General features: G+C 45.0%; 1 protein-coding gene across 4 annotated transcripts in view; it reads left to right on the forward strand.

Moving 5' to 3' along the window:
• Positions 1-19,973, forward strand: part of chd6 (chromodomain helicase DNA binding protein 6) — a 363,558-nt gene that overhangs the window by 300,571 nt on the left and 43,014 nt on the right. For all 4 annotated transcript variants that reach the window (XM_072244838.1, XM_072244818.1, XM_072244846.1 and 1 more), the window contains 6 exons: positions 4,481-4,640; positions 5,033-5,122; positions 9,803-9,906; positions 12,624-12,753; positions 13,361-13,427; positions 18,729-18,789. In XM_072244838.1, coding sequence (XP_072100939.1) covers positions 4,481-4,640; positions 5,033-5,122; positions 9,803-9,906; positions 12,624-12,753; positions 13,361-13,427; positions 18,729-18,789 — 612 coding nt within the window. The remainder of the gene's footprint in view (positions 1-4,480; positions 4,641-5,032; positions 5,123-9,802; positions 9,907-12,623; positions 12,754-13,360; positions 13,428-18,728; positions 18,790-19,973) is intronic.

The raw sequence follows: 19,973 nt of genomic DNA on the forward strand, positions 1-19,973 counted from the left end.
TTCAGTTCCTCCAGTAATGAAGGCCAACATTCCACTTGCCTTCTTGATAGCCTGCTGCACCTGCAAACCAGCCTTTTGTGATTCATGCACAAGCACTCCCAAGTCCCTCTGCACAGCAGTATGCTGCAATTTTTTTTACCGTTTAAATAATAATCTGCTTTTTCATTTTGCCTTCCGGTGGACGACCTCACTTTTACCAACAACGTACTCCATCTGCCAGACCCTTGCCCACTCACTTAACCTATCTATATCTCTCTGCAGACTCTCTGTATCTTCTGCATAATTTGCTTTTCCACTCAATTTAATATCATCAGCAAACTTAGATACACTACACTCAGTCCCCTCTTCCAAATTGTTAAGGTATATTGTGTACAGTTGCAGGCCCAGCGGCGACCCAGCAGCACACCGCTCACCACTGAAGTTTTAATATAAAGCAAGTGGTGTGAAAGACCTCAATTTTGAGGAACTGTTTGAATACTTACCTGAAGTGGGTGTGCTACAGATTATGGGAGCTGACAATAGAACTTAGAAATCTACAGCACATTGTAGACCCTTTGGCCCACAATATTGCGCCAACCATGTAATATAGTCTAAAACTGCCTAGAATTTCCCTACTGCATAGCCCTCTATTTTCCTAAGCTCCATGTACCTATCTAAGAGGCTCTTAAAAGACCCTATTGTATCCACTTCCACCACCGTTGCCGGCGGTGCATTCCATGCACCCACCAATCTCTGTGAGAAAAACTTATCCCTGACATCCACAATGTGTACATCAAAGGAACTGAGAGCAGTGGGCAGGGAATTGACTAACAAGAAGTGGGATAAAGTGGGGACTGGAGGAGTGGGAGATAGGTAGTGGCAGGTAGGGCCAGGGATGGGAGGAGCTGAGGAGAGGGTGGTGGAGACGGGTGTGCTGGGGGGCTTTGAAACGCTCCTGGTAGAGACGGGTGTGCTGGGGGGCTTTGAAACGCTCCTGGTAGAGGTGGGCAGCATTTCATATAAATGACCATTCCAAGCAGACTACTGCTGGTCTTTAAGTGAATAACTGATCAACCATTCTAGCCCCACTCTACTTATCTCTGTCTGTTACCCCCGTCACTGCACTGTAAACACTTTAAACCACGGTTTATAATGCTGTTTGCATTGTAAATACATGCTGGTATTTATTTAGTTATGGACATTTTATTCCATACTTGTCCCTTAACCCAGCAGTGCCCAACCACCGGGCGCGGACCGGTGCCAGGCCGCAAAGCATGTGCTACCGGGCCGTGAGGAAACGATATGATTTGGCGATAGGAGTCAGCTGCACCTTTCCTCATTCCCTGTCGCGCCCACTGTTGAGCCGTTACGCATGCAGGGTCAACCCGCGTGACGTCCATGTCAGCACGGGAAGGAGATCAACTCCTCGAGCTTGCAAATGATGGCGGGCTGAAAAGTATGTTTGACATAACACCTCTGCCGGCATTCTGGATCAAAGTCAAAGTTAAATATCCTGAGATAGCCACGAATGCGCTGAAAATGTTGCTTCCATTTCCAACATATCTCTGCAATGAATGCAACGAAAACTAAATTACGGAATAGACTGGACATAAGGAACCCCGTTCGAGTATCGCTGTCTCCCATCACCCCTCGATAGGACCGTCTTGTTGCAGGAAAACAAGCCCAGGGCTCCCACTGATTCAGCGATATTGGTGTGTTGCGATGATTTTATATGTTCATACGGGGAAAATATGTGCTGTGTGTTTAATATCCAAATGTTACTTAAAATGTTATGATGCTGTTGACTTGTAAGTGACCTATATAACCATATAACAATTACAGCACGGAAACAGACCATCTCTGCCCTTCTAGTCCATGCCGAATGCTACTCTCACCTAGTCCCACTGACCTGCACTCATCCCATAACCCTCCATTCCTTTCCTGTCCATATACCTATCCAATTTTTATTTAAATGATAATATCGAACCTGCCTCTACCACTTCTACTGGAAGTTCGTTCAACACTTACTTCAAGCTCCCCTGTCCTCCCCTGATAATTGACTTATCACTATATTCATGCGAGGAAAATATGCGGCATGTGTTTAATATTAAATTCGTCAGATAAACTCTTTTAGAAACAAAACTGAGTGTATTAGCCATGTATCATCTATATTCCGGTCGTGATTAACCCCCCCCCCCCCCGAACAGAATCACCAGAAACGATTTGAAGATCAGCACGTACACGCATGCGCACTGGTGCCTGCGCAAGGCTTCATGGTCATTGTAGTCTTTCTCGGGGTAAACAACGTATTTGACTGCTACTCTTGTCCGTTGGCAACCCCCCCCCCCCCCCCCCACCGGGTCGGCTGGTCCGCAAGAATATTGTCAATATGAAACCGGTCCGCAGTTCAAAAAAGGTTGGGGACCCCTGCCTTAACCTCTAATTTGATTAGCTTTTTACATTTTATGTAATTCTTTATTTTTTTATTAAATGTTACCTGTTTGTTACCTGCCACACTTTGGCCAACACACTACAGCAAATTCCTAATACATGTATGTATTGAATAAAGTTGATTCAAAGTACATTTATTATCAGAACCAGGTTTATTATCACAGGGTTGAGATGTGAAATTTTTTAACTTAGCGACAGCAGTTCAGTGCAATACATAATCTAGCAGAGAAAAAATAAAATAATAATAAATAAACAAGTAAATCAATTACATATATTGAATAGATTTAAAAATGTGCGAAAACAGAAATACTGTATATTTAAACAAAAGTGAGGTAGTGTCCAAAGATCAACATCTGTATACAGAATACAACTCTGAGATTCATCCCCCTGCAGATGGCCATGAAACAAAGAAACATGATGGAACCAGTTGAAGAAAACACCGAACACCCAATGCGCGATAAAAGAACGAATTGCGCATATGGCAAAAAGCGAACAAACAACACATGGAATATCAAACATCAAAGGAGGACTCCAGTAGTATTCAGCTTAGTTCAGTTCAGTGCCTCACCACTAGATGACTGCAGGCCACAGAACCAGTCTTCGCTGAAGCGCCCTAGTCTGTATTGATCACCCTGATCAAACTGTTCAAAAGCAGAAAAAAAAGTAGCCAGAATCCAGAAATGCATGCACCATGAACCTCAAAGTCCCCCAAAATGAGTCCACAGTCTCGCTGATCAATCCTTGCAGCATGGAACCCAAGGTTCCTGCTCTTTCCTCCTACAGCAGCTAGCTAGAGGGAGAGGAAGACTGGTCAAACGCAGGCAGACAGCGCTTGTTGGCTTCAACCTTGCTCATTGCCTCAATTGAGAGAGGAATTGGAGTCAATCATGGGCTTGCGCCCTGTCTCCAGGCCTAGACTATAATACATAGGAGCAGAATTAGGCCATTCAGCCCATCAAGTCTGCTCTGCCATTCCATCATGGCTGATCCTGGATGCCACTCAACTCCATACACCTGCATCTCACCGTATCCTTTGATGCCCTGACCATTCAGGAAACGATTAACTTATACCCACAGATTTGGCCTCTACCGCAGTCTGCGGCAGAGCATTCCACAGATTCACTTCTTTCTGGCTAAAAAAATTCCACCTTACCTCTGCTCTAAAGGGTCACCCTTCAATTTGAGGCTGTGCCCTCTAGTTCTCAATACCCCCACCATAGGAAAGATCCTCTCCACATTCAGCCTATCTAGTCCTTCCAACATTCGGTAGGTTTCAGTAAGATCCCCACACATTCTTCTAAATTCTAGTCAGTACAGGCCCAAGATTGCCAAATGCTCCTCACATGTTAACCCCTTCATTCCCAGAATCATCCTCGTGAACCACCTCTGGACTCTGTCTTCCAGGTCTTAGGCCACACTTCCTGTTCCAAACCTCACCAAACTCCCTTGGAGACAGCAAAGCACCAGATTACTCAGTCAGCCCAATAACACCCCATCAAAATGTAACTCACAGGTTCCAATCACACACAACTTATTTGCAGAATCATATTTGAAAGTAGTTTTGTGAACTGTCTGCAGGACTTTGCCGGTTGGTCGTGTTGTTCACTAGTGCCATTTTGCATGGATCCTTGATGTTACCTTGATGGTACCTATGTTTCTGTGGGGGCAAGATTATTACTGTAGAGAGGGAGGTTACTGAGCCCTGAATTGCATTGTGGAGATAAGATCCACAGAATATTACTGTATGGAAGGAGGGTGTTCAGCCTGATGCCACTGCTAAACACTATTGAGTGAAGCTCCCCAGCTTGTTGCTGTGCCAGTTTGCGCTCCTACCCTTTGTCCAGTTCCTCTCTGAGGGTTGCTCCTAAAGTTGTTTCCATCACTCAGATGGTTGGGAAGGGTCGGGGATGTGGGGCGGGGGGCGCAGAGGTTGCCAAGCTCGTGTTTGGTTTGGCATTTTGAGTAGGGAATGTGGCAGTATTTGCAGTGGGAGAATTCATACCATGCACGAGAACTCATAATGATACAAAGATTTGGAAACTTCCTCCAGGGCTGTCAGCACCCGTGCCCAGGGGGAGGAAAGGGAAGAAGATGAAGACGCCTCTGTCACAGCCAGAGCTGAAGAATGCTGACTGGGTGGCCAGTTGTAACCCGGAGGTGCTCTTCCATGATGATGGTTACAAGAAACATCTCAAACAGCACTGCAACAAGTAAGTGCATGCAAGACTACCCTGTGTGTGAGGATCCAGTCTGCACACAGGATAGACCTGCGAGGGGGTCAGGTGGTGGTTGGCTACATGTGGCATAAATTGAGATGGGAGGGGTGGATATGCAGGTTGGGTTGTACAATATTTGTTTGTGTGGTGCTTGGGTAACTTGCCCCTTGATGGCATGTAAAGGGGTGAGATTTCTTCATAAACTCCACACCATTTTGAATAATTTGAAGCAGTTGAGAATTTAGCCACATGAGAATCTCTTACGCTGTTAGGGATGGATCTCAGTGGTGCACAGTGACACCCTGTCGTCTTGGTAAAACTCACTTCAGCATGAAACAATGTGCAGGTAAAGAGAAATTATTTCTGTCTCTTCCTGTTGTTCACAGGGTCTTGCTGAGAGTCCGAATGTTGTATTATCTCAAGCAGGAAGTGCTGGGTGAGGCTGCTGATAAAGCTTTGGATGGTATTGACGCAAGGTACGTTAAAGAGCAAAACTACTACACTATGGAGGGTAAAGGGACAGCCTGGTTTGGTACTGGACCACCATAAGACACAAGCAGAATTAAGCTTTTCACCTGTTGACTATGCTCCGATATTCAATCATGACTGATTTACCATCAATTTCTGTCCCATTCTCCTGCCTTCTCCCTGTAAAATATGACGCAATTACTAATCAAGAACCTGAGTCCATATTCTTAGAATAATAGTCTACACGCCTTTATTCCTACTACCAGAGTGCATGACCATACACTTTCATCTGTTACTTATTTGTCTATTTTCCTAATTAAAGTTCAAAGTAAATTTATTATCAAAGTACACTTTCTTGCGGGCCTTCACAGTAAATACGAGGAACACAATAGAATCAGTGAAAGACTGCACCCAACGGAATGGACAAACAACCAACATGCATAAGCCGAAAAACTTCAAATATTAAAAGAAAGGAAAAAAAGGAAATAATAATAAATAAATAAATAAACAATACATATCAAGTACGTGAGATGGAATGTCCTTGAAGGCAAGTCCATAGGTTGTGGAATAGTTCAGTGCTGTGGCAAATTATCACCTCTGGTTCAGGAGCCTGATGGTTGAGGGGTAATAACTACTCCTGAACATGGTAGTGTTGCTCCTGAGGCTGCTGTGCCTTCTTTGTGATGGCAGCAGCGAAACGAGAGCATGGCTTAGGTATCGGAGGTCCATGACGATGATTGCTGTTTTCTTGCAACAACACTTTGAGTAGGTGTGCTCAGTATCAGAATCAGGTTTACTATCACCGGCATATGTCATCGTTATTGTTTTGTGGCTGCAATACATAATATTCAAACTATAAAGTATAATAAGAATATAATGATGAAACTGGTTGAGTTTACAACTTCCTGCAGCTTTTTCTAATCCTGTGCAGTGGCCCCTTCATACTAGGCAGTGATGGAACCAGTTAGAATGCTCTCCACAGTACACCTGTAGACATTTGCGAGTGTCTTTGGTGACATACCAATTCAACTCAAATTCCTAATAATATATAGCCACTGCCGTGCCTTCTTTGTAATTGCATCAAAATGTTGGGCTCAAGTAGATCCTCAGTGATGTTGACACACAGAAACTTGAAACTGCTCACACTCTCCACTTTTGTTCCCTTGATGAGGACTAATGTGTATTCCCTCAACTTCCCCTTCCTGAAGTCCACAATGGTTTTACTGACTTTGGGTACAATGTTGTTGCTGTGACACCACTCAACTAGCTGACCTATCTCATTCCTGTGATCCTCCTCGTCACCATCTGAAATTCGGACAATTGTGGTCATCGGCAAATTTATAGACAGCGTTTGAGCCGCGTCTTACCACACAGTCATGGGTGTAGAGAGCGTAGAGCAGTGGGCTAAGCACACGTCCTTGTGCCAATGTTAATTGTCAGGGAGGAGGAGATGTCATTACCGATCTGCACTGACTATGGTCACTTGGTGAGGAAGTCAAGCATCCAGTTGCAGAGGGAGGTACAGAGGTCTAGGCTTTGGAGCTTGTTGATTAGAACTAAGGGTATGATTGTGTTGAACCCTGAGCTGTAGTCAATAAACAGCAGCCTGATGAAGGGGTTGCTATTGTTTAGGTATCCAAGGCAGAGTGTAGAACCAGTAAGATTGCATCAGCTGTAGACCTATTGTGGAGATGGGCATATTGCAGTGGGTCCAAGTCCTTGTTTAGGCAGGAATTGATTCTAGCTATGACCAACCTCTCAAAGCACTTCATCGCAGTAGATGTGAGTGTCATTGCGCGATAGTTCGTTGAGGCAGCTCACCCTCTTCTTCTTGGGCACTGGTATGATTGTTGCACTTCTGAAGCAGGTGGGAACCTCCATCTGCAGCAGTGAAAAATTGAAGATGTCCTTGAACACTCCTGCCAGTTGGTTGGCACAGGTTTTCAGAGACCTACCAGGTAGGCCATCAGAGCCTGACATCTTGCAAGGGTTCACCCTCTTGATAGAACTTCTGACGTTGGCCTCTGAGGCAGAGATCACAGGATTATCAGATTCTGGAGATGTGAATTTTTGTGGCTTTCAAAATGTGCGTAAGAGACATTGAGCTCATCTGGGAGTGAAGCATCACAACCATTCATGATACTAGGTTTTGCTTTGTAGGAAGTAATGGCCTGCAAACTTTGCCAGAGCTGACATGCGTCCAATTCAGTCTCTAACCTCAATTGGAATTGTTTTTCCATCCTTAAAATAACCTTCCATAGGTTGTACCTGGACGTCTTGTATAGTTCTATAGATGTGTGGTGGAGAGTATACTGACTGGTTGCATCATGGCCTGATGTGGAAACACCAACAGCCCTTGAATGGAAAATCCTACAAAAGTAGTGGATACAATCAGTGATGGGAAGTGCTTTACCCGTGATGGACTGGGCTGTATCCATTACATTTTGTAGGCTTTTTCATTCAAGGGCATTGGTGTGATGATATCAGTCAATATACTGTCCACTATACATCTATACAAGTTTGTCAAAGTTTTAGATGATGTACTGAATCTTTGCAAACAACTGAGAAAGTAAAGGCACTGCCATGCTTTCTTTATATTGGCACTCACATGCTGGATTCAAGACAGATCCTCTGAAATGGTAACACCGAGGAATTTAAAGTTGCTGACCCTCTCCACTTCTGATCCCCCAATAAGGTCTGGCTCATGGATCTCCATCTGTCCAAGTCCTTCTGGAGAATCCCTGCTTCCTCCGCAAACTTGGCCACAAAGCCATCAGTTCCATCCTCCGAATCATTAACACATAATGTAAAAAGAAACAGTACCAACACTGACCCCTACAAAAACAACACGAGTCACTGACAGACAATCAGAGAAGGCTCTCTTTATTCCCACCTTTTGCCTGCTAACAGTCTAGAGTATGGTGTTCGGCTCTGAGTAAAGTTCCTGGGATTTAAATCTTGTGCTCACATTTGGTGGGGTGCCTCCTTCTGTTGGGAATGGTGTATAATGCTGGATCACAATGTGATGGGGTTGGGCTGCACAGTCCTGTCCATTTCCTTTGCTCCTTGTGTTTCCATGTGACATCTTGGGAAAAGGGGAAACTGTTTCCAGTGGCACCCAAGTTGTTACCCATATAGTAGCGAATGGGAAATTATCCAGAGAGGAAGACTCAAGGAACCTTATACAGAACATCCCCATGATCTCTGCAGAAACGGATGTTCAAAAAGAGACCGAATAAATACTGGAAATCAAAACAGTGTAAAGATTTAGGAACACAGCAAATGCATGGGGTTCATTAGAGAACTGATTTAAGGAGCAGGCATCGACATTATGAGCTGAATGAGTAAGTGTGCCACATCATGCCTACTGTTGTTGAATACCTCACTAAAGCCCAGATGAAAGGCTAGGAACCCCAAACTAGGATAGGGAAATTGAAGAAAAGAAGATGAAAGGAACTATATTAAAAATGCCGGAGGAATTTGGTAGGCCAGGCAGTATCTATGGAAAAGAATAAGCAGTTGATGTTTTGGGTCGAGACGCTTCAACAGGACTGGAAAAAAGATGAGACCTTAAAGCAAGAAGTTGGAGGGAGAAAGGAATACAAGGCTGTAGATGAAATGTGAGACTGGGAGAGGTGGGGTGGTGTGAAGTAAAAAGCTGGGAAGTTGATTGATGAAAGAGATAAAGGGTCAGAGAAGGGAGAATCTGATGGGAGAGGGTTGAAGATCATGGAAGAAAAGGAAGAGGGAAGATCACCAGATGGGCAGGTAAGGAGTTAAGATGAGAGAGACAAATGGGAATGGTGGGTGGGGGTGGGGGCATTACCGGAAGTTCGAGAAATCGATGTTCATGTCATCAGGTTGGACACTACCCAGATGGAATACAAGATGTTGCTCCTCCAACCTAAGTGTGGCTTCATCGCAGTAGTAGAGGAGACCATGGACTAACATGTTGGAATAGGAAGTAGAATTGAAATGGGTAGCCACTGGGAGATCCCGCTTTTCCTGGCAGATGGAGGACAGGTGTTCAGTGAAGTGGTTTCCCAAACCATGTTGGGTCTCACCGATATACAGGAGGCACTGGATACAGTAGATAACCCCAACAGACTCACAGGTGAAGTGTCGCCTCACCTGGAAGGACTGCTTGGTGCCCTGTGTAGGAGTATGGGAGGAGGTATAGGGGCAAAGTCTAAATTTCCCAAAAGCGTTTAATGCTCTTTTCTAACCCTTTTGAATGCTTATGTTTTAATGGCTTAGGGATGATCTAATTGAGATGCTTTAAATAATCAGACACAAAAAGGATCTATTTTACAGGTAACTCCAGATCCACTTAGTCATAACCTTATCATTAAAGTCAGGCCATTGAAGGTGATGTCAGATACACAGCCCGCCAAAGGAAGTAGAAATCTGCTACTTTCTCCTAAAAACATGTGGAAGACATGGTTGTAGGTTTCTATTAGAATAAAGCTAAGTAAAGCCATCCTCTGTTACACCGAGGGATGATGAATGAACAATCCATACTTACAATTTATTTTTATTATTAACATTGATTTATTTTGTCCTTCTCTCCCTTGTTTTCTCTGTTGTCTTGTCTTCTTTGCCATCATGTCTCTGCCTGTCCGTATCTGTCATCTCCTACCCATTCTGCCTCATGCCTCCCTCTCTCTCTGTCACACCTTGGGGTACAGTAAGCTGGAAGTCTGGATTCCTGAGGTTGACTACAACGATATACCAGTCGACTGGTGGGATGGAGACTCTGACAAGTCCCTGCTCATTGGCGTTTATAAACACGGTAAGCGTGTGTTCATGATTTTGTCGAACTTCTGGCAATATGCCTGGTGCAGAAAAAGGAATTTAATTGTCTGAATCCAGTGACAGCATGGAACAGTACAACATGGTACAGGCCCTTTGACCTGAGATGTTGAGCTGACCTTATAATTAGAGTAACAGATGGACACCCCCTCCTATGCGTAAGCAGCAGCAAAGCAATAATCCCACCAACCCCAGCACCAAAAAAAGCATCGGCAGCCACCATTGAGCAGTGAAGCGTGCAGCAAAACAATGGCAAAGGTACAGACTTGCAGTACCCCAAAGGTTACTCATTCACCTGGTAATTGACATACCTCACCCTCCCCCTCTCCCTCCTCCCCCCCTCTCCCTCCTCTCCCCCTCTCCCTCCTCCCCCCCTCTCCCTCCTCCCCCCCTCTCCCTCCTCCCCCCCTCTCCCTCCTCCCCCCCTCTCCCTCCTCCCCCCCTCTCCCTCCTCCCCCCCTCTCCCTCCTCCCCCCCTCCCTCCTCCCCCTCTCCCTCCTCCCCCTCTCCCTCTTCCCCCTCTCTCCCTCCTCCCCCCCCACCCCCCCTTCTCTCTTCCCCCCCCCCGAGGGAATTACTGAGGGAAAGTGATCCTTCTCCTGATTAAATTTCAAGAGCAACTTGTTGGAGTTGCAGGCTGACAGACGTTATCTTAGGGCCTTGTTGGTTTTAATGATCCAACATTGCTAAATTCAAAGAAGATTCCATTATGTTAGAAAATAGCAAAAAGGGAGACACCAATCAAAGAGAAAATGTTAGAAGGATTTGTTAAAAAATATTATAGCTGAACACTTCAGAAAATTCAAGATAATCAAAATCATCTTGAAAGAGAAAGATCATGGCCCTTTGAAATATTCAAAATTTATCACAGTTCTTTGAAAAGTACCAAGTGTCATGCACAGAGAGAAACTGGTGGATATTTATGCTTAGATCTCCAGAAGCCATTTAATAAGGTCCCATATGAAAATTCATGGTAGGAAAGCATATGGTTTGAGAGGTGAAATTGGAGTGCATAGAAGGTTGGTTCGCTAACAAAAAACTGAGCTTAGATATAAATGGGTGTTTTTCTGGTTAACAGGATGTAACAATGGTGTGGTGTCACATAAATCAATGTTGAATCCTTAACCTTTTACAATTTGTATCCTTGGAGGTTAAATCTCACGATGACACAGAAAAAGCAAGTTGTGAAATGGGCAGGTTACAGAGGATAAGTGATTGGGCAAAGATCTGGCAAATGGAGTGTAATGAAAAGTGTGATATTGCTTATTTTAGCTGAAATGTATAATAGCAAGTAGTTCATTTACAGAAGGCTAGTATGCAGGTATTGTAAGTAATTAGGAAAGCTAGCAGAATGGTATTGTTTATTTCTAAACAAGTGGATACCAAAGTAGGGGAGACTATGCTTCAGTTTCTTTGGCCATTGGTGAGACTACATATGAGGAAATATGCAGTGGTATGCAACGAAAGCATTTCACGGGTTTACCAGACATGTGCCTATATTAGAGGTTGTCTTTGCAGGCAGGCTGGGCAGTTAGGCTACTATCTCGCTGGAGCTGAAGAGAGAGAGGTAACAATGGAAACATGAGATCCTGATAGGAGAGGATTAGGCTTCACTGTTTAACAAATGAAGAATCACTGGGAGCCTGCCAATACTTACAGGAATTCCAAGGAGTCTATCAGCATTCACAGAGGGTACCAGGGATTACAGTATTTATAGCGGCTTCTCAGGAATTCACAGGGGGTCGCTAGGATTTCCCCAGTATTAACAGGCCATCCCTGTGTAGTGTCTCAGTATTGATAGGGGGTCTTTGGGGATTTTTTCATTATTTACAGGGATCTCCCTAGGAGTGCCTCAGAATTTACAGTAATTCCTGGGAATGTCTTCATATTCATAAATAGATTTAGTAATTGCCAGAGTGTCTCAGTGTTTGTAGAGGCCCATGGGGAAGCTTGAGGAGATGTCACAGTGAAGCAAACTGAGGCATCAGATTTTGTTTTGGTCTGAGGTTAGCTTTTGTGACTTTACGTTATGAGAGACTGTGGTGGGATGGAAGATGATGTGTGCAGTTTGAGTTCCTTCTTTGTACTGTGCTCAGTGAATTTTGGCTGTGCTTCTGTAGGTCTGGCAGTGTCTGTGGAGAAGGGAAGTGAAATGCTAACCTGTTACTGGATTTGCATAAGAACGAAGAGCAGGAATTGTCCATCCGTTCTGCCATTCAATAAGATCATGGCTGATCTGGCCATGCACCAGTCTTTTACCCATAATCCTTAATTCACTGCTGTACAAAAATCTATCTAGCTGTCCTGCAGTACGTTACCATTGCTTCCCCGTCTGTACGTGTCACACATTGACACCTGCCAGCCAAGCGTGCTGAGGTTATGGCCCACACAATTAAGTATTCCATCGTGATTATTAGAACATTAGAAGCAAAATTTCAGCATGTACCCCTCGTGCCTGCTCCCACATTTGGTACAATGGTGGTCTTCCTGCCCGAGCCTATCAGAAGGAAACCATTTGGAGTAGGATGGTGACATGCCTACACTGCAGGGAATGGAAAACTATTTGTGATAATTTTGTGATGCCTCTGATTCCTGATGCACCCACTTGCTGTTCATGAGTTCTTCTCTGACTGCGAAGCTGCGTCTGGTGCTGTTAGCTCTACTCACCCACTGAGATCTGCTTCTATCCCTTTCCAGGTTATGAACGATATAATGCCATGAGAGCTGACCCAGCGCTCTGTTTCCTCGAGAGGGTGGGCATGCCTGATGAGACCTCGCTGGCTGCTGAGCAAGGAGGGGTCGACCTGTCAGCAGACATGAGCGAAGGGTAAATCCTTGGAGAAACTTACAGCATTCACTTGAGCACTAACCCCGAACAGCAGCTCCTTTGAGGAACCTTCATGGCCACTAGGATGGAGCTCATTACAGATGGATCTGGTACAGGAGGGCGTTCGTTCTTCACCTCATGATACCATAACTCTGTCAGCTCTCTGTCCTGAGGCAGTGCCAACTCCCATTTGCAATTATCTCCGGTGTCAGTTTGCACCTTTTCTGAGACAATTTCAAATCTTGACAGCTCTGTGAGAGTTATTGCTAATCACTTTGGTATTTTGCTCATGGGTTTTCATCTCTGACCCTTGCAGCTTACAGTAGGAAGAGATCCCTCCCTTCTCTGAGCATAAAATTTAGAACAGTGTGGCACGTATAGCCCTTCGGCCCACGATGTGTGCTGACCTACCCGTGCTCATCCACCTCTCTTCCCAGCCAGGAAAAATAGCCACAAAAAGCACAAGGAGAAAAAAGCAGCATGAATCATGGTGTACAAGAGCTCAGGGTTTAAGACAGCTTATGTACTTTGATGGTTTTGGCAGTTCAGAGTGAGGGTTGGTCTCTATTCTCTGTGAGTGGCTAATTCTCTGTGTCATGATTTCTAGGGTTGACCTTTGTAAAGGTGAAGACTCTGAGCTAAAGTCTGATGGACAGTTTAAAGACCAGCCTGATGTGAGTAAGATGTCTTGAGGCTATTTGCTGCATGATTATTTTATAAGTGTACTGTCTCTTATCTCTTATGAATGTCTTCACTTGTGTATTTACCTTCAAAATTCTCCCTACTCTTCCTGAAGGGGCAAGTGCCCCTGGGTACAGCACTGCAGTCTTTACCTGCCGCGGCACTGTGGAAGCTGCTTTCTCAGTTAGCTTGGTTCTGATTGTTGGCTGAGGGTATTCAACAGGGTGTTAGCAGGTAGTGACTGAGAGCAAGGAATCTTGCTTTAATCCCTGGCATGAATACCAACACCAGCTGTAGCCCTGTTATTGATATTGTGGTTCAAGATCTTCAAGACAGGGCTTGTGCCTGTTTTCCTACTTCATTAGGTCATTCCTGTTTTGGTTTTGTTAATCCTCTTAATCCCCATTCCTAACAAAATCTCATTGATAACCATCAGGAAATGCCATAAATATCAGAGGTCAGGCAGGTTATTGTCTGGTAATGTCAATGTGAAGCATACTGAATACATCATCTTCATCTGCATCATTCTGTGGGAGAGAATTGTGGACCTTCTGTTATCCTGAGAGTCATAACGCAGAGGTTTTTACTCTCTCACGTGGGATGGATGTAAGATTTAAATGAATTCTAAATTCTAAATGAGAAATTTTCAGATGAACCCAGCAGGTCGGGCACTGACGATGAAAATTAATAAAGAGTCAATGTTTCGGGCCAAGGGCCTTCATTAGTACTGGCATGGAAGAGGGAAGAAGGACAAACTAGAAGGTGATAGATGAAGCCAAGTGGGTGGGGGAGGGGATATAAAGTAAGAAGCTGGGAGGTGATAAGTGAAAAAAGTAAATGGCTGCAGAAGAAAGAATCTGATAGGAAAGGAGAGTGGACCATGGGAGAAAGGGAAGGAGGAGAGGAACTGATGGGAGGTAATAGGCAGTTGAGGAGAAGAGGTAAGATGCCAGAGAGGGGAAATGAAGAAGGAAGGAAGGGGTAGGGGGAAATTACTGGAAGTTGGAGAAATCAATGTTCATACCATCGTGTTGGAGGCCATTTATATGGAATATGAGGTCATAACCAAGAGAAACTCTACAGATGCTGGAAATCCAAGCAACAGACACGAAATGCTGGACAGGACCTGCTGATAGATGCTGCCTGGCCTGCTGAGCTCCTCCAGCATTTTTGTGTGTGTTGCCCAGAATATGAGGTGTTGCTCCTCTAGCCTGAGAGTTGCCTCATTGTTGCAGAAGAGGAGACAGTGGACTGGCATGTTGGAATGGGAATGGGGATTGGAATTGAAATGGTTGGCCACCAGGAAATCATTGCTTTTTTCAGATGGTGCTCGACAAGGTGGTCCCCCAATCTACATTGGGTCTCACCAATGTAGAGGGGGCTGCATCAGGAGCACCTGATACAGTAGACGACCCCAAAGGATATGAAGGTGAAGTGTTTGGGGCCCTGAATGGAGGTGAGAGTGGAGGTGAATGGGCAGGTATAGCACTTCTTCAACTGCATGGATAAGTGCCAAGAGGGAAACTTGGGAATCATGGATGGAGAAATACCTGTGGAAAGCAGAGAGTGTGGGGAAGTAAAGATGTATTTTGCTGGTAGGATCCCGCGGAAGTTGTGGAGATTACAGTGTTGGATGCAGAGGCTCGTGTGGTGGTAGGTGAGGACCAGAGGAACTCTATACCTATTAAGGTGGCAGAGAGTCCATTCACCTCCTCCCTCCTCTCCATTCAGGACCTCCTCCACATCCCCACCCCCATCCACTCTGCGCTCTATGCAGGGATTGCTTCTTTCATGATTCTCTTGTCCATTCATTCCTCCCACTACTTTCCCTCCTGGCACTTATCCCTACAAGTGGCAGAAGTGCTACATCTGCCCATTCACCACCTCCTTCACCTACATTCAGGGCCCCAAACAGTCCTTCCAGGTGATGCAGCACTTCACCTGCAAATTTGTTGGGGCCATCTACTGCATCTGCTGTTTCCAATGTGTCCTCCTCTTCAATGGCGAGACCCGACGTAGATTGGGGGTCCACTTCGTCCAGCACCTCAGCTCCATCTGTAATATGCATAACTTTCTGGTGGCCAACCATCTCAGTTCTATCCCCATTCCCATCCAACGTGTCAGTCCGTGGCCTCCTCTTCTGCCATGATGAGGCCACTCTCAGGTTGAAGGAACAACACCTCATATTCTATCTAGGTCGCCTGTAACCTGATGGGATGAACATCCGTATCTCCAACTTCCAGTAATTTTTGCCCCTTCCCCTTTCTTCATTATCCCACTCTGTCCTCTTGTTTCATCTCCTCACCTGCCTATTATCTCCCACTAGCGCTCTTCCTCCTTCCCTTCCTCCCACAGTCCACTCTCCTCTCCTATCAGATCCGTCCTTCTCCAGCCCTTTACCACTTATCATCTCTCTGCTTCTTACTTCATCCTGCCTCCCCACCCACCTGGTTTCACCTATCACCTTCTAGAGTGTCCTCAACTCCCTACCCCTTTCTTATTCTGGTACCTTCCCCCTTCCTTTCCAGTCCTGATGAAGGGATCAACCCAAAACATTGACTGTGTCTACATTCCTGTGGATGCTGCCTGACCTGCTAGTTCCTCCAGCATTTTGTATGTGTTACTCTAGATTTCCAGCATCAGCAAGATCTCTTGTATTTACAAATGTCCAGATGTCCTTGTTTTTCATTTTTCCAATCTACTTCCACCGATTCTGTTAAATTATCAGTAGTTCAGTTAAATCTTCCCTTGGCCTTTTGGGTGAGGAAGTAGAAACAATTCTTGCAACTTGTTCTCATAATGTAATCTGTACTGTAACCTCTCCTAGGCCATTACCTCCAGGTGGTGAAAAGTCCAGGATGGAACCTGGTGTACAGCAAATTACCCAGTAAGAGACAGGTTGTGAACTCTGAATATCTGTCCACTGCCCTCTGATTGGCCTATCAAGGTTCTGTTTGGGAACTAGTTGACTTGATCAGCATTTCTGATCTGGCTATTGTTCACGATTGCACTTAATTTAAAATAAAATGCCAGAAGATCAGCAGTTTCTGAGTAACACCAATAATCACTTCACAGTCACTTAGGTCAGATTTCTTCCCCAATACAAACAACTGAACTTCTTGACTGTGTCTGCATGCTTTTATGCATTAAGTTGCTGCTACATGATTGGCTGATTGGATACTTAGATTAGATTATGAGAACACTCAGTCCTCTTTTATTGTCATTTAGAAATGCATACATGCATTAAGAAATGATACAATGTTTCTCTGGAGTGATATCACAGAAAACAGGACAAACCAAAGACTAACACTGACAGAAGCACATAATTATAACATATAGTTACAGCAGTGCAAAGCAATACCATAATTTGATGAAGAACAAACCATGGGCACGTTAATTAAAGTCTCAAAAGTCCCCGAGTTGATCGACTCCCGAGTCCCCGATAGCAGGCGGCAAAAGGGAGAAACTCCGTGCCATAAACCTCCAGGCACCGTCAACTTGCCGATGCCTTGGAAGCAGCCGACACTGAGTCCATCTGTCCGAAAACTTTGAGCTTCTGACCAGCCTCTCCCATACAGCCTCCTGAGCGCCATCCTCTGCTGAGCGCCTTCGACCTCGCCCCGGCTGCTGAAACACGCAAAGCCAAGGATTTCAGGGCCTTCTGCTCCGGAGATTCCGGTTACCACACAGTAGATACTTGCATTAACAAACAGGTGAACATAATAAAGTGGTCACTGGGTGTACTTCACAATAACAGGATTTCACTGGACTTCGCCCTGGAGTTACACAAACTGCTGCAGGAAGTCAGCAGGCCAGGCATTATCGGTGGAAAAGAGTAAACAGTCAATGTTTTGGGCCAAGACCCTTCATCAGGACTGGAAAAAAAAAGATGAGGTTAGAGTAAGAAGTGGGGGGGTGGGGAGAGAAAGAAGCACAAGGTGATAGGTGAAACTGGGAGAGGGGGAGGGGTGAGGTAAGGAGCTGGGAAGTTGACTGGTGACAGAGATAAAGGGCTGGAGAAAGGGGAATCTGATAGGAGAGGACAGAAGGCCATGGAAGAAAGGGAAGTGGGAGGCTCACCGGAGGGAAGTGATGGGCAGGTAAAAGGCAAGAGAGGGAACTGGGAACGAGAATGGTGGGGGGGTGGGGGGAGGGAGGACATTACCAGAAGTTCAAGAAGTCGATATTCATGCCATCAGTTGGAGGCTACCCAGGTGGAATATAAGGTTGCAACCTGGGTGTGGCCATGGACTGGCAGGTTGGAATAGGAATGGGAAATAGAATTGAAATAGGTGGCCACTGGGAAATCCAGCTTTGTCTGGTGGACGGAGTGCAGGTGGTCAGTGAAGTGGTCTTTCAATCTACGCCGTGTCTCACCAATATACAGGAGGCCACACCGGGGAGCACCAGATACAGTAGATGACCCCAACAGACTCACAGGTGAAGTGTCACCTCACCTGGAAGGACTGTTGGGGCCCTGAATGGTAGTTAGGGAGAAGGTATAGGGGCAGGTGTAGCACTTGTCTGCTTGCAAGGATAAGTACCAGGAGGGAGATCAGTGGGGGGGGGGGAATGAATGGCCAAGGGGGTCATCCCTGGAGTTCTCCATTCCTGCACCTGCTTGTGGGTGTGCAGATAACTGGCCATTTCCTCAAAGTTGCTGGTGAACGCAGCAGGCCAGGCAGCATCTCTAGGAAGAGGTACAGTCAACATTTCAGGCCGAGTCCCTTCGTCAGGACTCATTGCTTGAATTTCCGGCATCTGCAGAATTCCTGTTGTTGGCCATTTCCTGCTGTTCTTTATAACCACGGGTTTTATAAACAACTGTATGTATACAAAGAAAGTAAATAGTAATTGTCTCCATCTGCAATAATTTATTGAGTGTTACTAACGGTATGTTCTGAAGGGCAAAGCTGTAGTCTGATGTTAATACTGTAGGCAGCAATAGTAGCAGAGCATCACCAGTTATAGGCATGGCTAGCAGGAAGGGAGGGTGAGAAACTATTTCAAGGATCAACTTTATTCACCATATACATTTTACATATTATCTGGAATTTTCTGTGGTCTGTTGGTCAGGGCAATGGAACAAAAAGTAATATTCAACAATTGTAAATAAATATACAAAATAAAGTTAAAGGTTAAAGTACAGATAGCAAATAAAATAAAACAGATACATATATACCAGCATGAGTTTTCACTGTAAACAGCGTTATAAAGAGTGTCTTAAAGTGTTTCTCATATCATGAGCTCTGATTTCACCATTCTGCTATTCTGATGTTTGTGTTGTCTTACAGGAGGACGCAAACTCCTGCATTGAATCTGCAATTATGGAGAAAGGAGAGGATTCAATTTTAGGTAAGTGGCTTGTGTTAGTGACATCAGGTGTCCAGTTACAGAGAGAGACCATACAGTCCAAGTTGTCCAGGCAACATCCTGGTGAATGTCCTCTGCACTGTCTGTGGTGCAGTCATATCCTTCCTGTACTGTGTCAACCAGAACTGCACACAATACTGCCAAGTGCAGTCTAACCAGATTTTTGTAAATTTCCAACTTTTAAGTCAGTGTCTGACCTATGAAAGCAAGCATGCCACGCAGCTTCTTTACCATCCTCTCTATCTTTGTTGTCACCTTTAGGGAGTTGTGAACTGGAACGGCATGGTTTCTGTTTATCAGCTGTCAGGATTAAAATGGTGATGCTGCAGTTGTGGCCGGTAACCCAGATATAGAGACTCGAGTTCAAATTCCACCATAGCAAAAGTAGATATAAATTCAGTTAATAATCTAGAAATAAGCAAACTTAGTTGTTAGTAATGATCAACATGTTTCTTGTGAAGCCTCGTGGTGCATGAAGGTCCTTCACAGGATGTCTCCATGCTTGTTGGTGAAATGTCCTGTGAAATACTCTACCAGGCACTCATTTGGAGGACACAATGAGCTGGGCTTTAAATGACAAACACAAGAGATTCTTTAGATCAGGGGTCCCCAACCTTTTTTGCACCACGGACCGGTTTAATATTGACAATGTTCTTGTGGACTGTCCGACCGGTGGGGAGGGGGTGTTCAAGTAGGGTTAAACTCACCTCAGCATGTCTTTTACAGTTAGGGTTGCCAACTCTCTCACTCCCAAGGGCTGTGTGTTTATCATATCATTCCTGCCTTTACTATATGTTAGTGTTACTTATTTTCGGTTTTATGTGTTAATTGGAATGATTTGTTAGGTTATTTTTTGGGTCTGGGAACGCTCAAACATTTTTCCCGTATAAACTGATGGTAATTTCTTCTTCGCTTCACGCCATTTCGGCACGAAAGGTTTCATAGGAACACTGTACCTTAGCGGGGGAAATACGGGACAAACCAATTTAGCCCAATATACGGGATGTCCCAGCAAATACGGAACAGTTGGCAACCCTATGTTCAAGTTCAACAGTGCGTGACAGGGAATGAGGAAAGATGCAGCTGACTCATATCGTTTCCTCACGGCCCGGTAGCACATGCTTTGCGGCCCAGTACCGGTCCGCGGCCCGGTGGTTGGGGACCGC

The sequence above is a fragment of the Mobula birostris genome, chromosome 2 (assembly GCF_030028105.1).
Source record: "Mobula birostris isolate sMobBir1 chromosome 2, sMobBir1.hap1, whole genome shotgun sequence".
Classification (NCBI taxonomy): Eukaryota; Metazoa; Chordata; class Chondrichthyes; order Myliobatiformes; family Myliobatidae; genus Mobula; species Mobula birostris.